We start from the raw sequence: 19625 nt of genomic DNA, 5'->3' as shown, positions 1-19625 counted from the left end.
CCACATGCTGAAGTGGCCTGGTTCGCCTTGAGTGCAGATCTCAGTGATATGTGGACAGTACGTGGGCCCAATCCAGATAATTTACCAAATGTAGGTCTCACATCATTTTAACGCCACATTGGAGTTCCTCTCCTAAGCAAAAGCAAAGAGAAAGCCAGGTCTGGAGCACAGCTGAGGCCTGTTGTCTTGTAGCACTGCTGTCCGACACCACTGTGCACCACTGGGCCCTGCAACCAGTACAAAAAACCCCAAAATATAAAGAAAAGAAGGTTCTTTCTTGCACTAGAGTTTTCGTTATCCAGTAATTGTTGAAGTCCAACATATTCAAACCTCTCCTGTCATAATGTCTGGTCAAACTAATTCCCTCTCACGCTTTGTCCTAACAGCAAGTGAGTGTCGCTCTTTACCACACATCGGATTGTTAAATATGCACTTCTGCTATGTCATGTTAACAAACCACATAGCTTGCAGGTGGGTGCTCGAGATCATGGCGTACTGGAGACGGAACCACTTAAAGGATGTCTGAATACTTGCTATCCTCCCACGTTTGCTCTTTTTAAACAGAAAAAACCTGTTTTATATTCGATGTTTGCGGACAAGGACCAGGTAATGTATCCTCATGGAAATATATTCGATCATTATCCAGTCAGGCAGGTCGCATTGAAGTGTCAAGTGTGGACTCATGTGTGGACACAGCTGCATTTTAGTCTGGCACATCTGATCACAGAATGAAAAGACAAATGTAACCAAGGCCACAGATCATTTTCTTTGGCTTTCAGCTGTATTGCACAGCCTTTATTTCTATATAGTGTGCTCATTTGGCACGGAGATGAGTCTGTGGACATGGCACTTTTAGGGCTTTTTGTTCGTGTTGGCGTGAAAGATCATTCGTTGATGTACTTGTGGGCCAGAACTCTACGTGCTGATTTAAGTCTGAGCCAAGGTCCAATCTAAGGTTTGCATTCCTCTCCTATTGTATCCTCGTATCCTCGTCCGCCAAAAAACAATCAACATAACATTAGATTTAAATAAATAAGCACATTAAAATGAATAGCAATAATAATAATAATAATAACAACAACAACAACAACAACAACAACTGACTCTATAAACTTGTGGTTCAGTTTGATCCGGACCGAGACCACCTCTTTTCGTCAGACCAAGGATCGACTGTCTGGTCTGGACCATGACCCGGGGAAAGTTTCACCGGTAATTTTGGTTTGGATCAAATTTTAAAGTCTGAAACTCTTGTCCAAACGAGTTGGGTTTGGACCACATAACCATAGTGCACAACACCATGAAGTACCGTTGAAGGCTGCTGAAAGAGCTAATACGTGGAACTCGAGTTTAGACCATTTTTCATTTGAGACATTTTGTTATTGCTGATTTCTGTTTGGATTGGACGACTCATCTCCTTTTGTGCTGCTGCGTCACTATAGATGAGTGCAATGCTTGAGAGTTATTATTAGAAACGGTTTACAGTGTTTCTTAAGATGCAGCACCAGATGTGCACAAGTGGCACGTCAGATCCTTATAGTTACTTTTGCCATTTTATTCGGAGCAGTGTGGTCCCACAGCGAGATGAAAACAGCATTTGACAACAATCTTACCTCAAGGTCCATTTGGTGGCTTTTCAGGAAAAAGACAATAACGAAAACTGCTTAAAACCTAACCCGCTGGCTGACACTGCAGACATGGAAAAACTAATATAACTGAAAAATAATTCCACAAAAGCCTGTTTTCATTTAGATAAAAGCCTAGAATTTCTGTGTTTGCTGCAATATGTCATAGCAGTTCATCTCAGGCTCCTACAAAGTCCCTGTCTGTCCCACCCCAGACCACAGCGACATTTTTAGTGTATCTGAGGCTAGACACATTAACATTAACGCCCCTAAACACCATGATTTTATTTGTTGATGGGTGGCCCTTTAAGCCAAATAGCCATAGTTTGAACTCTGATTGCAGAGTGGTCTGACGTCAGGGATTGTGACCATTTACCTAGCGGCCGTCACTCTGAGGTCAGTCAGGTTCCTCGCAGTTTCAGACCGGAGAGCTGGCCTGTCAACAAATTCTATTTTTAGAACCACGTGGTAGAGAAAGCAGCTCTTTTCCCCTCTGCACCCTCAATCCTCACAGTCCAGTGCAGATTTTGCCCACTTCCCCTCCTTCCTGACAAGCTTCTGTACTTTCGCACACCTGTTCGTCTCTCATAGCTCCCTCAGCTCTGCTTTTATTTTTTTTTTTTGTACTTTGCCACGTCTTCTCCCTCCACACCTCCACTTATCCTTCTTTTTTCATACATGCCGCTCTTCCCCCACGTCCCCACTTTTGACGTTCTTGGCAGTTGCCCACAGAGCTGTCTGTCTAGTTGAGATGAGGCTCCAGACTTTGTGGCCTGTGGCGTGGTGAGGCCCACAAGTTAGTAAAGCCCAAGAGTACACAAACGTGCTCTGACACATACCCTCTCCCTGTCTCTCTCTCTCTGGCTGCGAGCCGGCAGGCACCTCACTGGAATAGCCGTGGTTATTGGTCCAGTGTGCTGTCAGGCAGAAAATCCACAGCCATGTTTCACAGCAAGCTGGTCAATACAGACCTGCAATCCTGAGCCTAAATGAGCAAACCCTCTACATGTTTGTCTACCTCACTGCCCTGAGGCTTTTGTAAAAAAAAAACCTTCAGTACCGATCTCCTTTCATTTGTTTGTAAATGTTTTTTTTCAAGCTTAATTTTCTTTTTTTTTTGTTATTATTACAGTCATCATCTTGCAGTTGTACATGTTAAATTCCACAGATCTTTTACAATGAGCGTTTAGAAAGAGACAACAGAATATCACATACACGTAGAGTAAGTATACACATGCAACAGCGTTACATATATACATGCATAAAGAAAAAACAACAACCAAAAACCAAAACAAAAGAAAAATTTACAAAAAAATATTGTATTTGTGTTCGTCCACTTTCTTTCAAACCTCACTCGATCCCATTGATCAGTCAGACATTTTCAGAAAAACTGAGGAGATGGATCTGTTGTTTCGTTGAATAAACGGCTATCTTTTATTTAATTAATTAATAATTAATAATCTGAAATACTTATCGCTCTACAATTCAGGATTGTCGGGTACTGTTAATAAAAACGCTCACCAGCAAAAAAGAAGGTAAAAGCCACTTATGTTTGGCGGTTTGCCTCACGTCATTTGTGGGGATTTTTTCGCTTGCATGCATGCGGCTTACGGTTTGGCACCTGGTTGCTGCCTTTTTGTTAAGCCCTGACTTCACCTGAGTGCTGTGGGTTTACACGCCCGTAAATATCCCAGACACAGAAAAGAAGAAAATACAGGCAGAGGGCAGAGTTATTACAGAAAAATACTTCACCACACACTTCTAGTGGGTCATCACAGTGATGATTGAGAAGGATTACTTCTGTATACATTTTCATAAGTGCTATATCTTAGGAAACGGACTTGCTTGCATTTCTTGAAGACGTCTCGCCTTTCATTCAAGAAGCTTCTTCAGTTCTAAATGACTGGTGTGGAGTCGTCGACCCATCTGGCCATCATGGGTGTTGTTAGGTTTAGATGGGACCAAGATGGTCCCTTGTGACTTTAACCACTGTGAAACTAAGGACGCATTCACATTGGCACTATTTGGTGCGCTTTAAACGAACCCTGGTCTGCTTCCATGGATAGTTTGGTTCGTTTGGAGTGGTGTGAACGCTCATTCAAACTCTGGTGTGGACCAAACGAGCAAACCCTGGCCAGTCGATGAGCCGAGTTTTCTTCTTCGTCATGCTTTTTTGTCTTCCTGGTTAGTGGTCGTTTCGGGCAATACCGCCCCTGAACGAGCAGCTGTTGTAACTGCGTGATGTCGTCCAGGCAGTTTGGGCCGCTTTAAAAAGTGCAGTGTGAAAGTGAACCGAACCTTAGGATTACTATGACCTGGATGACTGAGAATCTTCACCAACACGAATCTATACATTGTTTTTTAGGAAAATCCTGCATAGTATATCTGTATTGATCACTCCCTTTCTCCCTGAACACCGTAGATGGATATTTAGTATCAGTAAATATGGAGTCTCCTTCCTTGTACTTACCTGGTCAAAAATACAACACTTTTCCTTGGCAGAGTAAGTTTTCTTGAAAATATTCTTTGTTTTATACTAGCAAATCAACACTGTTGCCATAACTGGGAGCCGGTGTGATTGATTTTATGCTGTGATGTGGTTCGATATGGAGAGTTTTAAGGCTTGAATTCTAGTAAAATCAATGTTATTTAATCGCAAATGAGATACAGGAGAAGATTTGAAATACACCAGTAGAACACAGCATTAAAGGGCCTGCTGAATTTTTATTTTTCCCTGTTTTAAAATCAGACTTAATTTAACAGTGTACTGCAAAAAAACCCTCACATATTTTTCAAAGACCTTTATTGTATTGGAAAGTCACACATGTGGAGGATTGTGTTCGTGTTCACCAAAGTAGAGCTGCTTCCACTGATGGAAAGACCTCTCTGTAGGCGGGTAATTTATATTTGTGCATTCATACTGGACACATACTGACTCCACTACACACAGATCCAAGCCCCCAGAGGAACATAGTCGCCAGTGTGTGAAGATGCGATAATAGTGCTTTCAGATTCTCACCATGGGGCTGTTGTGTGACTCGCTTTACTCCTGACGGATGATGATGCTGTAAAGCAGCATGATGTAGGTTTGTGTGTACTGCGGGGGGTGGAGAGATACAGTACTGGTACCATATGTTCTGTATGAACTTGTTCCTCTGTTTGCCGCTCCTTCTTCACACCTGCTGAGGAGGTGTGTATGAGCTGGTGTGTTGATGCATAAATATCCCTCCTCTTCCTTTTTCTGCCCCTTTACTGTGTCATTCACTGAAGGTTCGAACACTTTCTGTAGTGTTGGAGAAGAGAACAGCTGCCCTGTTTTTCTGCCACTGTATCCAAGCTTAATTGGCATCTTTGACACGTGTGACAGGGGCTCGTCTCAGGGCCAATGGCTTTTTCGCACAGTTAGACTCCAGCACACACAAAAATGTCACGATCCAGAGACGCACTTTGGCTGCGTGTTGTTGCCATGCTAACACACACATGCTTGTATTTTACTTCTTAGGGCTGTTTTTGACTGTATTTGTCATCTGAACTCTTATCTGTCCCAAAACCTGAACTACTGGAGGTCTCAACACTAACTTAAACAACCAGGCATTTTTTATGCAGTTATACATCAGCTTAAAGGTCCAGCGTGTAGGATTTAGTGGCATCTAGTGCTGAGGTTGCAGAACTGAAACTTCCCCCACACTGTAAACCCGGATAAGTTGAGTTTACTTAAAAAATTTTAGGAAACTGGTTGCCCTAAAAAAATTAAGTAATGTTTGATGAAAACTTAAGTGGATTTAACTCAAAAAAATTAGTGGATGGCACTGTTATTTTGAGTTCAATACACTTACTACCAAGTTTGTTCAACTTAAAATCATTAGTAATATTAATTGCTTTGCCCGTTTATTCCACTGTTAATTTAAAGTTAAGTGCACTAACCTCCAAGTTGATTAAACATAAAAACATTAGTAATATCAATTGCTTTACATATTTATTCCACTTATAACTTTAAGCTGAATACAGTAACCTCCAAGTTGATTTACCTTAAAAATTCCTTTGTCCAATTACTCCACTACAAATAAAATCTGTTTAATAATAATAATAAAAAAAACTATACAGATTAAGAAAATAAAAAGCAAAACCACAGGAGTACATTCTTGTCAACATGTTTAATTAAATTTGTCTTTATCATGTTATCAAACAAAACAGGTTTGCAATCAAAAAAATCAAATAGTACTCTTCTCAGTCAGGATGGCATTAATCTACAAAATCAACGACAATGCTATTAAACATAGGTAACAATAGGAATTAAACTAGATCTGTGCTTATAACACGAATCACACACCAATTGGCATGGAATCAAATTGCAAAATCAGTGGCAATGCATAAAAAACTTGCATATCAAACAGTGTCTACAGTAATGGTATTTTTAAAGTGCAACATTACAAGTAACCAAGCACTCAGATCCAGAACAGTGGTATAAGTATTTAGACCCGTTTTAAACACACAGTTAATTTTTCAAAGATTGAATTTTAGGTTTCACCTCACCTCTGCCCAAGTTGAGCCTGACCTGCTGAAGAAAGTGGAAGGTGCTTTTCATGCACTGTTGTGAATCAGGATGGCATTAAAACTACAAAATCAATGCCAATGCAATAGGAATGAAAGTAGATCAGTGCTATTAACACAAACATACACCAATCAACATGGAATTACACTACAAAATCAGTGTCAATGCCATAAAACATACTGTAGCTTGAAATAGTAATGGAACCAAATTGCTAGATCAGTGCTGATAACAAAATCATACACCAATCAGGATGGAATCAAACAGCAAAATCAGTGGCAATACATAAAAAAACTTGCATATCAAACAGTGCCCACAGTAAACATGGTACTTTTTAAAGTGCAACATTACAGCACTCAGATCCAGAGCAGTGCTATAAGTATCCAGACCCTGTTTTACACAGATAGTTGATTCTTCAAAGATTGAATTTTGGGTTTCAGCTCACCTCTGCCCAGGTTTAGCATGACCTGTTGAATAAAGTGGAAGGTGCTTTTCATGCACTTGGGGTAATCCAAGTGCAATGCATAAATCAGTCCAAAAAGGAGACAGAAAGCCTGTGGCAGGTTGGCCAGCTCCTCCATTACCACACTCCCTTCCAGACGATGCTCACTCTGGATGGGTTGAGTTGAGGATGTTCTCAATGCAGAGGATTCCCACTGGAGTTTCACTGTACAAGTCCTTGTCAGTTGCATCCTAACAGAAAAAGAAACAGACAAAGAGAGGACATTGTAATGTCAATAATGCTGTATTGACCACAGAAATTAAGAAAGGACAATGACAATTTTACATTACCATAATTTGATCTGTGCATTACAAGAGCCGTTTGAAAACGTGTGCTGAAATGGTTTTGTAGCTCAGCAGAGATGGAGAGCTTTTTCAGTCCAAGTCAGGCTGAAAAGTTGTGTAAAACTATTTCCAATACAGACGCAATTGTTGCAGTTGATACAAATTTAAGACCAGTATTGTTCTTTAATCTCAAAAAGTAAGAACTTATGTAAGGGTTTTCCATAGTCCTCAGCAAAATAAAAGAGGGTCCTTACTTGTTGCTCCCCATCTCACACTAGCTGATGTCAATTTCACAGAAATAAAGACAAAGGTGAAAGTTCAAACTTTTGTACAATGTTAATTTGTAATTTAGAGTAGGTAGCAGTAATTTGATTTGTTATAGTAAATTCATATCAGATGGTCGCGTTGTGAATCAATAATGCAGATATTCAAAACAAATTCAGTTACTTACCGAGCAGGTTTTGAAGAACGCAGATGGGTCATCCCCCAAGACGACTGGCAGTCCCCGAAGACAAAGGCACCTGATGTCTGTTGGCTCAGTGGTCTGGAAGATAGTGGACATAACTAAGTACACTCATACTGTATATGGTTAAAGAGATACCAGAAAATCCACAATTTAATTACTTTATTACAAACTTCCTGGGCAGAGAGGAGTGGATAGAAGGACAGAAGAGGAGAGATAAAAATAAGAAAATAGCAAAGTATAAAGAGTTGGAGAAATGAGGAGGAAATGGAAATGGGAGAGCAGTGAAAAGTAATGAGATGAGAAGAAAGGAGGAATAATAGAGAGGCAAGACAGGCAGTCAGTTTAGGTAGACAAGCCTACCTTTGTCTGACGTAAAAGGTCAGTTAAAAGCTGTCCACTGAGGCCCCTCTTCTTCCTGAAGAGGTCCATCAAGTTTGGCGAGAACGGTCAAGTGCCTCAAAGAAGTTTTCTTTGAGATTTTCCCCACCACTCGGGTGAACTCGTAACACACCTGAAAATATAACGTATAGGTTCATGGTCAAATGAAAGACATTTATGACTCTCAACACGATTTTCTCACACAGTGTTGACCACTTTTTGTAAATACTCAAAACAGGCATACAAACCTCGTTTTCGGAGAAAAGTGCTGGCCATCGCTGTACAATCTGGGTAATTGCAGGCTTGTCTGTCACAACTTCTTTTCTCCGAAGAGCAAGGGTCTTATCCATCTCTTTCTTAATAAGGGACCCATTTGGCTTTGCCTTCATCATCTCATTGACTAGAACCTGGCGAGCTGCTTCCAGGTTGTGGTCATCCAACCCCTCTGGATACTGAGGCAGGAAATTTATTTCTCCTTTCCTTGGCTTCTTGACGTCCTTGTTTGGAGGGTCGCCATTTGTTGAGTATCTTCCACGTTTACCACTGTTGACAGTGACGTCAAGTCGGCCCCGCTTGCACATTTTGGCTCTGTAATTTCCAACCTTGAACTTCAAACTGTTCTTCCATCCAACACAGCCAGAGGGTGACCCCGCTTCTTTAAGACATGGGTGCGCCTCTACTAAAGCCTGTGCAACAACCTCTAAATCTTCCTTTTTTGGGTATGCATCAAATGCATAGATGACCTCAGCCAATTTCTCAAGGATATCATGCTTCAACTCTTTTGTCACTTTAAGATAGGTTCCATCTCTTAGATATAACAAGTTACCTTGGAGTCGGTACTCAACATCAACTGAAAATTTAGGAATTTCAAACACCTCCGGCCATGGCGCACTTCTATCCAGAGAGGAGTTGGACAGGATCTCGTGTCTGCCAGGCTGCTTGCGTCACTACACAATGAAGATTGTTCAACTGGTTGAGTGACTGGTGCCAATTCAATCATAGGGATGATTTTAATTGTTGGCTTATCTGGGAGCTCTGAGACATCTTCAAGGTTACACAGTTCATTGTTAAAGTCGGGTCTTGGTACTGCAGGACAAAGTTGTAATTTGCTTGGAGAGTGCCTTTAAGCCAGCCAATCAAATCTTCAAGTGTGTCCGGTCGTGTTGTCATTGTCAATTTTCTGATGTCTCCCTCTGAGACAATAACCCTCATGATGAATTTCTCTTGCAGAGCCATCTGGGGAGAAAGGATATGCACAAGAATTTAGCAAATAACATATCGTTTTAATGTTACCATAAGTTCTCCTTGGACCCTGTATGCTGATAACGGAGGACATCATTCAGCTCCGATATTTTGACCACATGTGTGGAGGATATCACCACAGACAAGTTGGTAAGATCTCAAATGTTCACAGTACCATGTGGTCATTTTGTGGCAGATGAACAGGATTTCTGTGTTAGCTGCAACAATCTTTTCAATCTGGGCAAATTCAGAGAGACCTGAGCATGAGCCAAAAGAGAGGATCATGCCTGGATGATACATGATTCCATCTATACAGACAGATGACACATCCAGAACAGAATCTACCTTTGCAATGTCTCGAGCAAATACTCTCTGAACATTCAAAGGGAAAGAGGCAAGCAAAACTGGGGTAACCCTTGTCATCTCCACCGATGGTTTGAAAAATGCGCTGCAGTCAAGATGGTAACTGACTGCTTTCTGGTGTTTTGTAGCGAGTGTCATTGCAACATTTTTGAAATTTTGAGCGTTGTGAATTGCTTTTTTAAAGAACTTATGTTTCCCCTCAAAGCGCATTGTCCAGACATCGCACAAGGGACCAAACTTCCTCACAAGGTAAGGATAGTGTTCCAGATAGTGATGCTTTGGCTTTAACTGAAAACCTGGAAAAGTTGACTGCAGAAGCCACCTGTGTTCTGTTATTTTACATTCCATGAAATGCAGTGTCTCTTCAGTATGCCTTGGTGCCACAGCCAGCTCAATTATGTCTTTAAGAAGCATCAGAATTTCCCAAGTGTCATCACCCTCAGGAACACAGTGACCAATAAGAAGTGGGAGGAGCCTTATGAGACACCAATTCTCATGGCCATTTCCACCAATGCTTCCTTTGGTGGAAAATCCCTTTCCGATGATCTGAGGGCGGTCTGTTTTGTCTGTGAATGTATAATTAAAGTGTCTGATGGTCTGATTTAGTGTGTCTAACGTGAAATACCTCTTGCTAATCAGATTTTTAAGACAGAGGCACAACTCAGTTGGCACAATGCCTTCAAAGAGGTCGTGCAAGATGTCGGGAGGATACCCTGTCACTACATGAAAATGCTCAAGATTTTCAGTTAATGGACATGCTCTTTTCACACCATAAGTCTGAGTCAGTTCTGAGTCCTCTCTCACCTCCTGCACTTGCTTATCATGAGAGTCTTTGTCTCTGAGCTGAAAGAATCCAGAACATACCTCTTGCTGCTGTGTGTCTTTGCTGCTTGCTAGACAGAATCTGCAAAACTTGTCGACCTTGAAACTCTCCAGGAATCCTGCAAGAGAATGTGCACCAAGATTATCAGCGGCAACATATAAGACCGTGCCCTTCACACTTGCACCCAGTGACTCTATGTAAACACCATTTTGCTCCAATATCTTTAGATCATAGATGAGAGGTCGCAGAACTTTTGCATAACCACACTCTTTAACTGTAGAGGTATTGCATAGTACAGCAAGCTGGATTGAGTTGAGGGTGGACCTGTATTTTGCAGGTATGTTTGCAATGACCCAATATACTGCACACATTTTATGTTTCAGTTTTGACGTTCCGAGAGGATTGGCTACCTCAAAGTCGTCAATGTAAAGGACAAGACCAATAGTGAATTAATCTCTTGCAAGAAGAGAATTTTCATTAAAGTACTGCCCATCTGCATAAGATGTGTATTCCTGCAGTACATGGACTTTTCTGACATAGCTTTGTCTAACACATCAGTTTTGTTAAGCAGTTTCTGGAGCATTGGAACAATGGGGACATATGCAAGTGGTTTTTTGCCTTTTTCCACAACATACTCAATAGGGTTGACCAGTGGGAACTCTTTGCGTACATAGGCTGCTCTCTTTTTAGCAGTTTCTAAGGGCCCATCTTTGGCACAAAATGACATCATGTTACACTCTGACACAGCACTGGTAATTTCGCTCACAACTGTATCATCCACATTATCAAAGTATTTATTTAGTGTAGCCCTCACTTTGTTGTGCAGAAGTGGCTCTGACAGCTTATTGATTTGACAAAGCTGCTGTAATATCTCTTGCACAGAACTCTCTGGTATGTGCATAACTGTTTGCATCTTTAACAGAAGAGATGCTAAGTTGTGCTCTAGCTGCTTTCCTAAATCATGAATATCATTCTCACTAGCTTCTTCACTAACTTCTTCCAACTCTGACATGTCATCAGCATGTGATATTTGCTCTTGTGCATCATCCTGATCATGACCTTCATCATAATCACAACCAATGATTTCTGACTTGAACCTCTTCCAGCTGTGTCCCTTGTGTGTTTTACTCTTGTGTGCTTTGAACGTGGAGTAGACACTGCTTTCAAAGTCACAGTCTTTATAAGGGCAACTGACTTTATGGTTGACTTTTAAGTGTGCATTATGCAGGTGACTAAAGTAGTCAGTTTCAGTACATGACTCAGAAAACCCACATGACAGACAACAAAACTTTACTGGTACATCTACAGTCGGTTGCTGTTCTGAAGGTTTGGTGTGAAGGCGGGATAAGTGTACTTTTAGTGCATTGAGTGATTTGAATGTACATAGACATTCCTGGTGTAAACATGGGAATGGTTCTGTTCTTGCATAGCTCCCATGTTTTAGTCTATAGTGCTTAAAAGCTGTGCTCTCTTGTCACAGATGAAAGGGCAGTACTTACACTTCCACAACATCTCTTCTGGAGACTTGCAACACAATATCAGAAAAAAAACCAAGAGAGACTAATGTTACTTTGTGGAAGTAAAGAGGGTCACATGCACACTGCAATATCACAGCCTGGTCACATGAATACAGTTAACATTTGACAGGTGATGTACCAACAATTAATGGCAGATAACTTGAGTGAAAAACTACACAAAAAATATGCAATTAGTGTAGCAAGAGCAAAAATTTCCAATGCTAAGAAACAGGAGCTTCAAATATCCTTTTGAGCAACCTTTTCAACCGGCCACAACACTGGAGATTAGGTTTAGGAGAAGATTCAAAATATCGATTTTGAGCGCGCGTGTGGAGGTGGGGGGTGGGGGAGTGTGGAGGGTCTTCACTGCTAACTGCTAACTCTAACAAGTGAAAACATCAGTATTAATACTTAAAATGTTGTTTTCACTGCTCACAAACAGCTACAAAAGCTATGTGTGTCTTAGAGAAAAATGTCCGTTAAAATGCTTTAAAGTTACACTGCCAGCCAAATGTGTCCTAACATTAACTGAACGTTACCACTTCAGTTTAGCTAATGAAAACGTGATTCCCCCCCACTGCTCTAACAGTCATTGGAGCTAACGTTAGTGCTAACTTTAAATCAAAAGCCACCAGAGTAAAACGCGGTCGCTCACTCACCAGATTCAGTTGTCCTGTCACCCTCTTTTTTCCGTCTCTACTTTACTCGAGGCACAAGTCGTCTGGCAGGGCAGCAGCGCCAACAGCTTGTTTACTGTGTGTCTTTGAAGAGAAAATGTCCGTTAAAATGCTTTACACCGCTAGCCAAATGTGTCTTAACATTGCCACGCCAGTTAGCTGATGAAAACGTTTTCACTGCTCTAACAGTCTTTGGAGCTAGTGCTAACTTTGAATCAAAAGCTACCACAGAGTAAAACTGCTCACTCACCAGATTCAGTCGTCCTCTTGCCCTCCTTCTTCTGTTACTCCATTTGACGCACAAGTGGTCGGCCACGGCAGCCGCCAATGGCTTGTTTAGTAATAAAATAAAAGTTTCCACTGCTTACAAATTACTCCTCGTTGTAGATAAAAAACGAATAAGTTGTAAAATGTCTGTCGGACACAACAGCAACGAACAGTTGAAAATACGCAGAAGTGACGTGCTGCAACATGCCTTCAGGCAGGTGGCCTATGCTGCATTCAAGTGATGTCAGAATAATCGGGTAAATGATTTTCCGACTGACAAAGATCACACAAACACTGATAGGCTACAGTAAATATCTGCCCGTGTAGAGTAAAATAGATTAGTGAGTTATTTATTTGCATAAACTATAATATCAATGATACCAAGTCAATATTTTTGTGATTTTAGGCATTGTAGAGTCTACTAGTAGAACACAACAACAAGTCTGGGATAAAATCACTGATATAAAGCTTAAAAAGTGTTTCTGCATAGTTGATAACAACATTAAATATCACCAGAAACGGCTAACCATGTCTTTTTAAATGTTTTCAGTATTAAAATATAAAAAATCTTCTTTGTAGCATCCACTAAGTTGAAAAATGACCTCGGGAAAACTGAACCTTCCTATACTACTTGAATGCAGCGGAAATGTAAGAGGCGTGGTCATGACCAAAACTTAAAAATTCCATCTCACGTAACTTAAAGTTACTCATTCATGGCATTACTTTCGAATGTAAGTTTATTCTACTTTGAATTAGTAGACTGCACTTAAATTTAATTGTTATACAATCAAACTTAAATTATTTATGTACATTGAAATTGATTGTTTGAGTAGAAATGAAATCCGGGTTAACAGTGGCATGTGCCAAGCCTGTATGAGACTTATTGTGGCTGACGCGAAAATGCAAAAGCTTTATTACAGGAACTAAACAAAAATCTTTGTATTTTCTGTTTTATCTCATACTTTACAGAACTTAAATCTTAAGTGTTATCAGTTAACGTGTCTATCCTTAATTCCTGGTGTATGACATTCCAGGAATAGCATACATGCGAGTAAATGCACAAACACTCGTGCAGCATTTTCTGGTTCTAGTTCTGACTGTGAAAGCAATACTTAAACATCACTAATGCAGCGAAAATTGAAAAATTATTCATTTTGGGGTGCATTTTGTGCCCGTTGTTGTCCTTATTTTTTACATGTTAAAATGGGGTTGCCACTGATGGCAACCAAAGGCCAAGAATTAGTTGCCAATTTTTCAAAATGATTGGCACTGGCATTCGTTAAAACCCAGATACACCAAACCAACGTTGCACTTGAACACACCGCAACAATTACAGCTAGCGGCCAACTAGCATGTATGTTCTGCACCTGTGTGAGAGGAAATAACTCTCCATAGCAGCAGATGGCGGTAGTCTGAATTTGACATTCAAAAAGGAAAACCTGAAGACCGCTTCGCTAGTTAGCTAGTTAGCACACTAACAGCACAACCCGATGTTGAAAGAACAAATGATATTTACTGTACGCCAGTGAACAATAACACAAACAATTTACAGAGTTTCTGCTAAAGAGCTCAATGGCTAAAAAATAATCTTACCTCATGAATCAAGTTTGTTTCAATCTCACATATTTTGACTTTAATGGTTTGTTTTCTTTTCTTACTTCCGTTTCTCTTCTCGTGTGCTGAGCTGAACTGCCATTCAGAGTGATTTCACTCACCAGCGGGCTCCGATGGCGATTTAAAACGCCAAAACCAGCCGAAAAACAGGCAACAAGGGCTGAATAGTACCAAAGGTGTGGGACACACCGCAAAAACTAGGATAACAGACACTCAGCGACAGTCCGATATTGACCAACGGCCGAATATCAGCTTGGTTTTTGTCGGCCCTTACTGTTGAGCCCTTTACTGTACTGTTATCAGTAGCATTTCTAGAACATCAACCACATCCTAATAATAGTTCACAAGTGCTTACTGCCTTTGAAGGTACAACTCAACAGCAGTTTCACAACATTTTGCCTTCCTATCAACCTCAAAGTGACTCTCTTCACAGAAATGTTGGCTGCAGAGATGTCAGAGGAGGCGATGCTGATAACTCGTGTGAACATATTCAATTTTTAATGAAACTTGAAAGCTAGAGATGACTATCCCTCCTGCAGCAATAATGAAATCTCTCTCACCGCTCAGCTTCTTTTAAAAGTTAGTAAGGCTTATGCAACCTTTGCCTAAACCCTGAATGGCTGCCAAATTCCTCCTTGTGTTTCAGTCAGGCTGAAACGATGCCCTACTGTGCAGAGGAAGTTTCAGGTGGGGTGTATGTGTGAATGAAAATAGAGAGATGACATCGTTGCATGAAAAAAAGATACACACACACACACACAGCTTCAAAGTGAATAGGGGTTATATTGCTCTGTGTTACCAGTGGAAACCTTCACTGTTGAGTTTACGCTGTCTCAGTGCGCAGCTCTCGTCATCAGTAGGACTGACCTTCACTGCTACACTGCTTTAGACTTTTCACTGCTACCAGCCCTAATTAGCACCAGCTAATTTAGCTCTAATTGCCTCATACATCTCAGTAAACACTTGCAAAAGTAGCAAATGTGTTCTTATTCAGACACATTTATTAAAGCCTAACAAATATCTACAGCCTTCCTGCTAATGAGCAAACTGTCCAAACATGTATAATCTGTGTTATCAATGCTTGTGTTCGTTAGCTTTTTCACTCTAATAGACGATGTGTATGAGCTGAGGAGTGTAGTCTGCATAAGGTATCTGTCTTCTCCCATGACTTCCCTCATTTTTTACTCCCTCATGGCATGTCAGTGTCCCTAATGAGAAAAATTACATTCATTGTCTTACTGTGGGTCTATGTTGATGATCATTCATTGCCAGTCACTTGTTTTGGGCAACATTTACCCCCATCTGTTAAATATTGCATGCACTCCATCACTGCTTTGCAACCCAGTCTGTGAACAATTAGCCTCCATTTGTATATGTGAGTAAGAGCTGAGAGCTAATGTCTTTGGCCTTGTGGCTCAGGTGGGAGATTTTGGTTACTCATGGGTTTTCATTATGTATTAAGAAGACTATTTCACTTCTGTTAAAAAGGTTTGTTCTAGTCAGTGGGTTGCCAATAGGTGGCATTATGGCCTAATTTTGAGAGCAGCTCTGTTAATGGTTGAATGTCTGTCTTGAGCTTCTTTAACACAAATATGCATTGTTTTTTTGTTCGCCACTTCCTCGTCTGATTTCTTAAACTTCTTCTGAAAAGTACTGAATATATTCTTCTCGGTGACCATCTCATTTATGCATTTGAATGGTAAAAGACGCAGACACTGGAAACCTGTGGCATGAACAGTTTCAGTTGAACTGCATTTGCCATATAAAGTAACCAGACACCAGAAGGGACAATAATTCATAAGAGGTTACAGAAGATGATTGAGTGAACTTTGCTAATTTGGCCGGACACCGTGTAGAAGTTGAAGCTAACTGAGATATGTAATGCCTGGTTTTGATCTTGGTTTGGTTTAATGATGATCTTAGCTGGTTCAATGAAGCACTTGTAGATATCGAAGTATTTCACTTCTGGCCACACAGTGGGATCATTTCTCCAAGAAAAGCAAGGTAAAGAGAAGAGACACTGAGACTGACAATATTGAGCTTGTCAACATTTTTCTCTTTGTGGACTAAGGGTGCTAAAATATCCCTTTGTCATGCTGAAATCTAAGGTTTTCAGCTAGCTAAAGGCATTTTGTCAGTGTTTCAGTCCTTGGTTCCATGTTGCGACACAGATTGGTTTCCCGTCTGGTGGACATGGTTTTTACAGTATGATGTGCTGCGCTCTGTCTCTGTCTGTTAAGGTCTCTAGTCGGCGACCATCTTGTAAAGTCATCCCCTCCCCTAACCTGGTCTACTGCATACTAGCAGATATGAACACCTTCTCACTATTGTAATAAACTCACTGAGTGGGGAAAAAGATGATTGGTTACATCCACTGGACAAGTGTTTTTCCTTCTGTCATCATAACAAACAGCACACTGATTTCCAGCTCATGTATTTGTATTAATTTTTGAAACATTTGAGCTTCATACACCCTTCACTTTGATATTAAAATCAATTGTTTTTTTTGTAATTGACATGGCCCATGAGTTATAGAAATTGGCACTTACTGAACATGCATGAGAATGTAGCCTACTTTTTAAAAAACAAGATATCCCTCCCTGTAACTGTGGGGATATTGTTTTGATGCAGCACCTCACCAGTTTAAGAAAAATAACCCTGATGATGTCACAGTGATGCCATCAGGGATAATTCAGCTTGGATTTTGAGACTACAAATTCATTTTAGAAACCTGCCTTACAAAGTGGAGGGAGTACCAATTAGTTTCGAAACCTTCAGTGAAACAATACATGCAGTCGATCCTTTTTGTAACGAGGTCTTGTAACGAGGATTTGTTGGGTTTTTCTTGCAGCCAATCACTACTGCAGCAGCCACAACCCATACAGTGTGTGGTGTGGTGAAGTAGAGTGCGATGTATTTACCAAAGTAGGCTGTTCAGCGCACTGAGATTCAACCAAAATGTTCGAAAGTAGGGTTATACTACACGCCTGTGATGCCTGATGGCATTTTACACAACTGAATAATTTCAGTCACATGATAGGTTTCAAATGAAGTAGAGAAAAAAAAAGGTATCAACTGAAGTATTTTTATCGATATCACTTTCAGGGTACTGGTATCTTAATGTTTTCAAACAATACACAGCTCTACCAGGCAGGAAAAGTCTAATGACACAACATATCAATAGTTGTATGGGACTACAGACAGCTTACAATGCTTTAATGTGCTAAAAGTATTTTATGAGAGTCGGCAGTAAGAGTTAACCAGAGCTCCCACTCCAATCTATAAGACCTTGTTTGTAGGGTCCTTCAGTGTTAGCTTTAGATAATCACAGTTTCACTTCAGATGTGAGTCAGATTGGTTGAAGGCACAAAAAAGACCAGAGAACATTAGAAAACAATGGGAAAAGAGAGAACAGAGACGTCTCTGAGAGAAGCACGAGTAATGCTATTGAGAGAGACACTGACTGAAATGAAACAGAGAAAGGAAGACGCTCTTTTAAAAGGCTTTGGATATACTACGCTTTAGATACAGACATCAGTGATTGTAATTCTGGCTCCATCCTTGACAGCAAGATTGTGCTGCCCGAACTGTTTCTGTGGGGTGACATTTGGGTAGAACATCAAAATGTCCTTTCACTTTTTAAAAAAAAAAAATGTTCCAACTCTGATCTTTTTTTCCCTTCTCTCTCTCTTTCTCTACCTCTCTGTAGGTTTCTAAAAAGGTCGCTGATCTCATTCTGGAGAAACAGCCTTCTTATGTCAAGGTAAGTTTCCAGTGTCACCTCACGACCATATGAAACAACCATGGCCCATCCGCTCATCTTAAAAAAACAGTCAGTTATATTTGGCCCTTTTTTTTGTTTGTTTGTTTTTTGGGATTGGCATCTTTTCTATTGATCTCTTCTACTTGTTATGACTGGACGTCAGGTTATTTTGATGGTATCAGGGTGTCAGTGGATGTGTTCCTTTTTCAGCTGTCAGCTGCCAACGAGATAACGTAGAATTTCTGTAACCATGGTAATAGGAAATTTTACTCCATCCATGGATAAGAAAAAGGGGGCAATAATCTAGGTTTTTGATTCAGAACATAGTCAGGATGTGAATTTAAACTAAGTCCATGAAATCCCTTCTTTTGATCGCCTGGTGAAGTTGCAGTGAACTGAAATGAACCTGTGTGTGTGTGTGTGTGTGTGTGTGTGTGTGTGTGTGTGTGTGAGAGGGAGAGAGAGAGGATTTCTTTGAATCAAGTAAGAAGATATTAAGTCTATTTTTGTTCCGAGCCAGTAGAGACGAGAAATTATAGGAGACCACGTTGGCTATAACGATGAGTCGGAATGGTTTTTGTAACTGGTTTTATTCATCTGATTCATTTGAGGGTAGTGAACAGATGCAGTCTCATCCTGTTTAGAAATGAACCTCGCAGCGACAGCAACATTCTTGACCCTTTTAAAAACATGAGCTAAGAGTAGTTTGAACCCACTGCCACATAGAAAGGGAGAGAAATTACCTTTTTTGGAGGTTTAACGATCTTAGTTATCAACTCTATACAGACGCTGGTGCAGCAGCAGAGGCCAGCATTGTGTACATGTCTGTGCACATTGAATGTGATTTGTGGCTTTGCAAGTGGACTTCAAAATAAAAGTGTTTTACCGGGAGATCAAATATTTGTGTTAGCCTAAATGTGTATATTTGTGCGCGAGTGTGTGTCTTGGATTAATTGGAGGAGTTGGTCTTTTGATTTATTTAATCAAGCAATCAAACTTCACCAGTCCCATCAGATATATCACTTTTGAAGTTTGATAGAATTTGTGTTTAGTCAGTGAAGCTTTGATCCCAGCAAGGCACAGCAGATGACTGACAGCTCTAACAAATCTGGCGTGTCGTGAAGTTGCAGTGAAATTACCATCATTGTTAAGCCTTCTGAAGGTCAGTCTATGAATAGCAAATTGATCATTATTTCTATGACCCTCCATGAGACTCTGCAGAGGCAAGATGACTGCAGGGCTTGTTAGCGGAAGTTGCCAGGGATTTCGGGGGCATTTCCATTGACCCGTCTCAGCCCTCTTTCACTTGGTCTACGAATGCCCTCTGGAGTTCAGAGAGCACTTGAGTTTCTACATTCACTGCATTAATGTCACGAAAAGGAAGACAGGGTTTCACCACATTATTTCCTAGCAGTGATACTTTACTAAACCCAACATCTTCTGTTCTTTGTGCCTCCTTTTATATGAGGTTTCATCGCTTTTCCACCGACTATTTTCGCCACCATTTTTTCTCTCCCAAGGCCTCTTATCTCCTCTGTGTGATATTTTATCAAACATG

At 40.5% G+C, this 19625-nt stretch overlaps 1 protein-coding gene and 1 long non-coding RNA gene across 2 annotated transcripts in view; one reads left to right on the top strand and one right to left on the bottom strand.

Annotated features, from left to right (window-relative positions):
- vps50 (VPS50 EARP/GARPII complex subunit) overlaps nt 1-19625 on the top strand; it is a 139286-nt gene that overhangs the window by 11519 nt on the left and 108142 nt on the right. Inside the window, exon 5 of the mRNA XM_049602366.1 lies at nt 18014-18067. Coding sequence (XP_049458323.1) covers nt 18014-18067 — 54 coding nt within the window. The remainder of the gene's footprint in view (nt 1-18013; nt 18068-19625) is intronic.
- On the bottom strand, nt 8883-12479 carry LOC125904753 (uncharacterized). Its single transcript, XR_007451520.1, has 3 exons — nt 12406-12479; nt 10271-10347; nt 8883-9037 (listed from the first exon to the last, which is right to left on the bottom strand). It is a non-coding gene; the product is annotated as an uncharacterized LOC125904753 (long non-coding RNA).

This window comes from Epinephelus fuscoguttatus, linkage group LG17, assembly GCF_011397635.1.
Source record: "Epinephelus fuscoguttatus linkage group LG17, E.fuscoguttatus.final_Chr_v1".
NCBI classification, from domain to species: domain Eukaryota; kingdom Metazoa; phylum Chordata; class Actinopteri; order Perciformes; family Serranidae; genus Epinephelus; species Epinephelus fuscoguttatus.
Note: the sequence above shows the minus strand (reverse complement) of the source record. Positions and strands in the feature narration are given on the sequence as shown.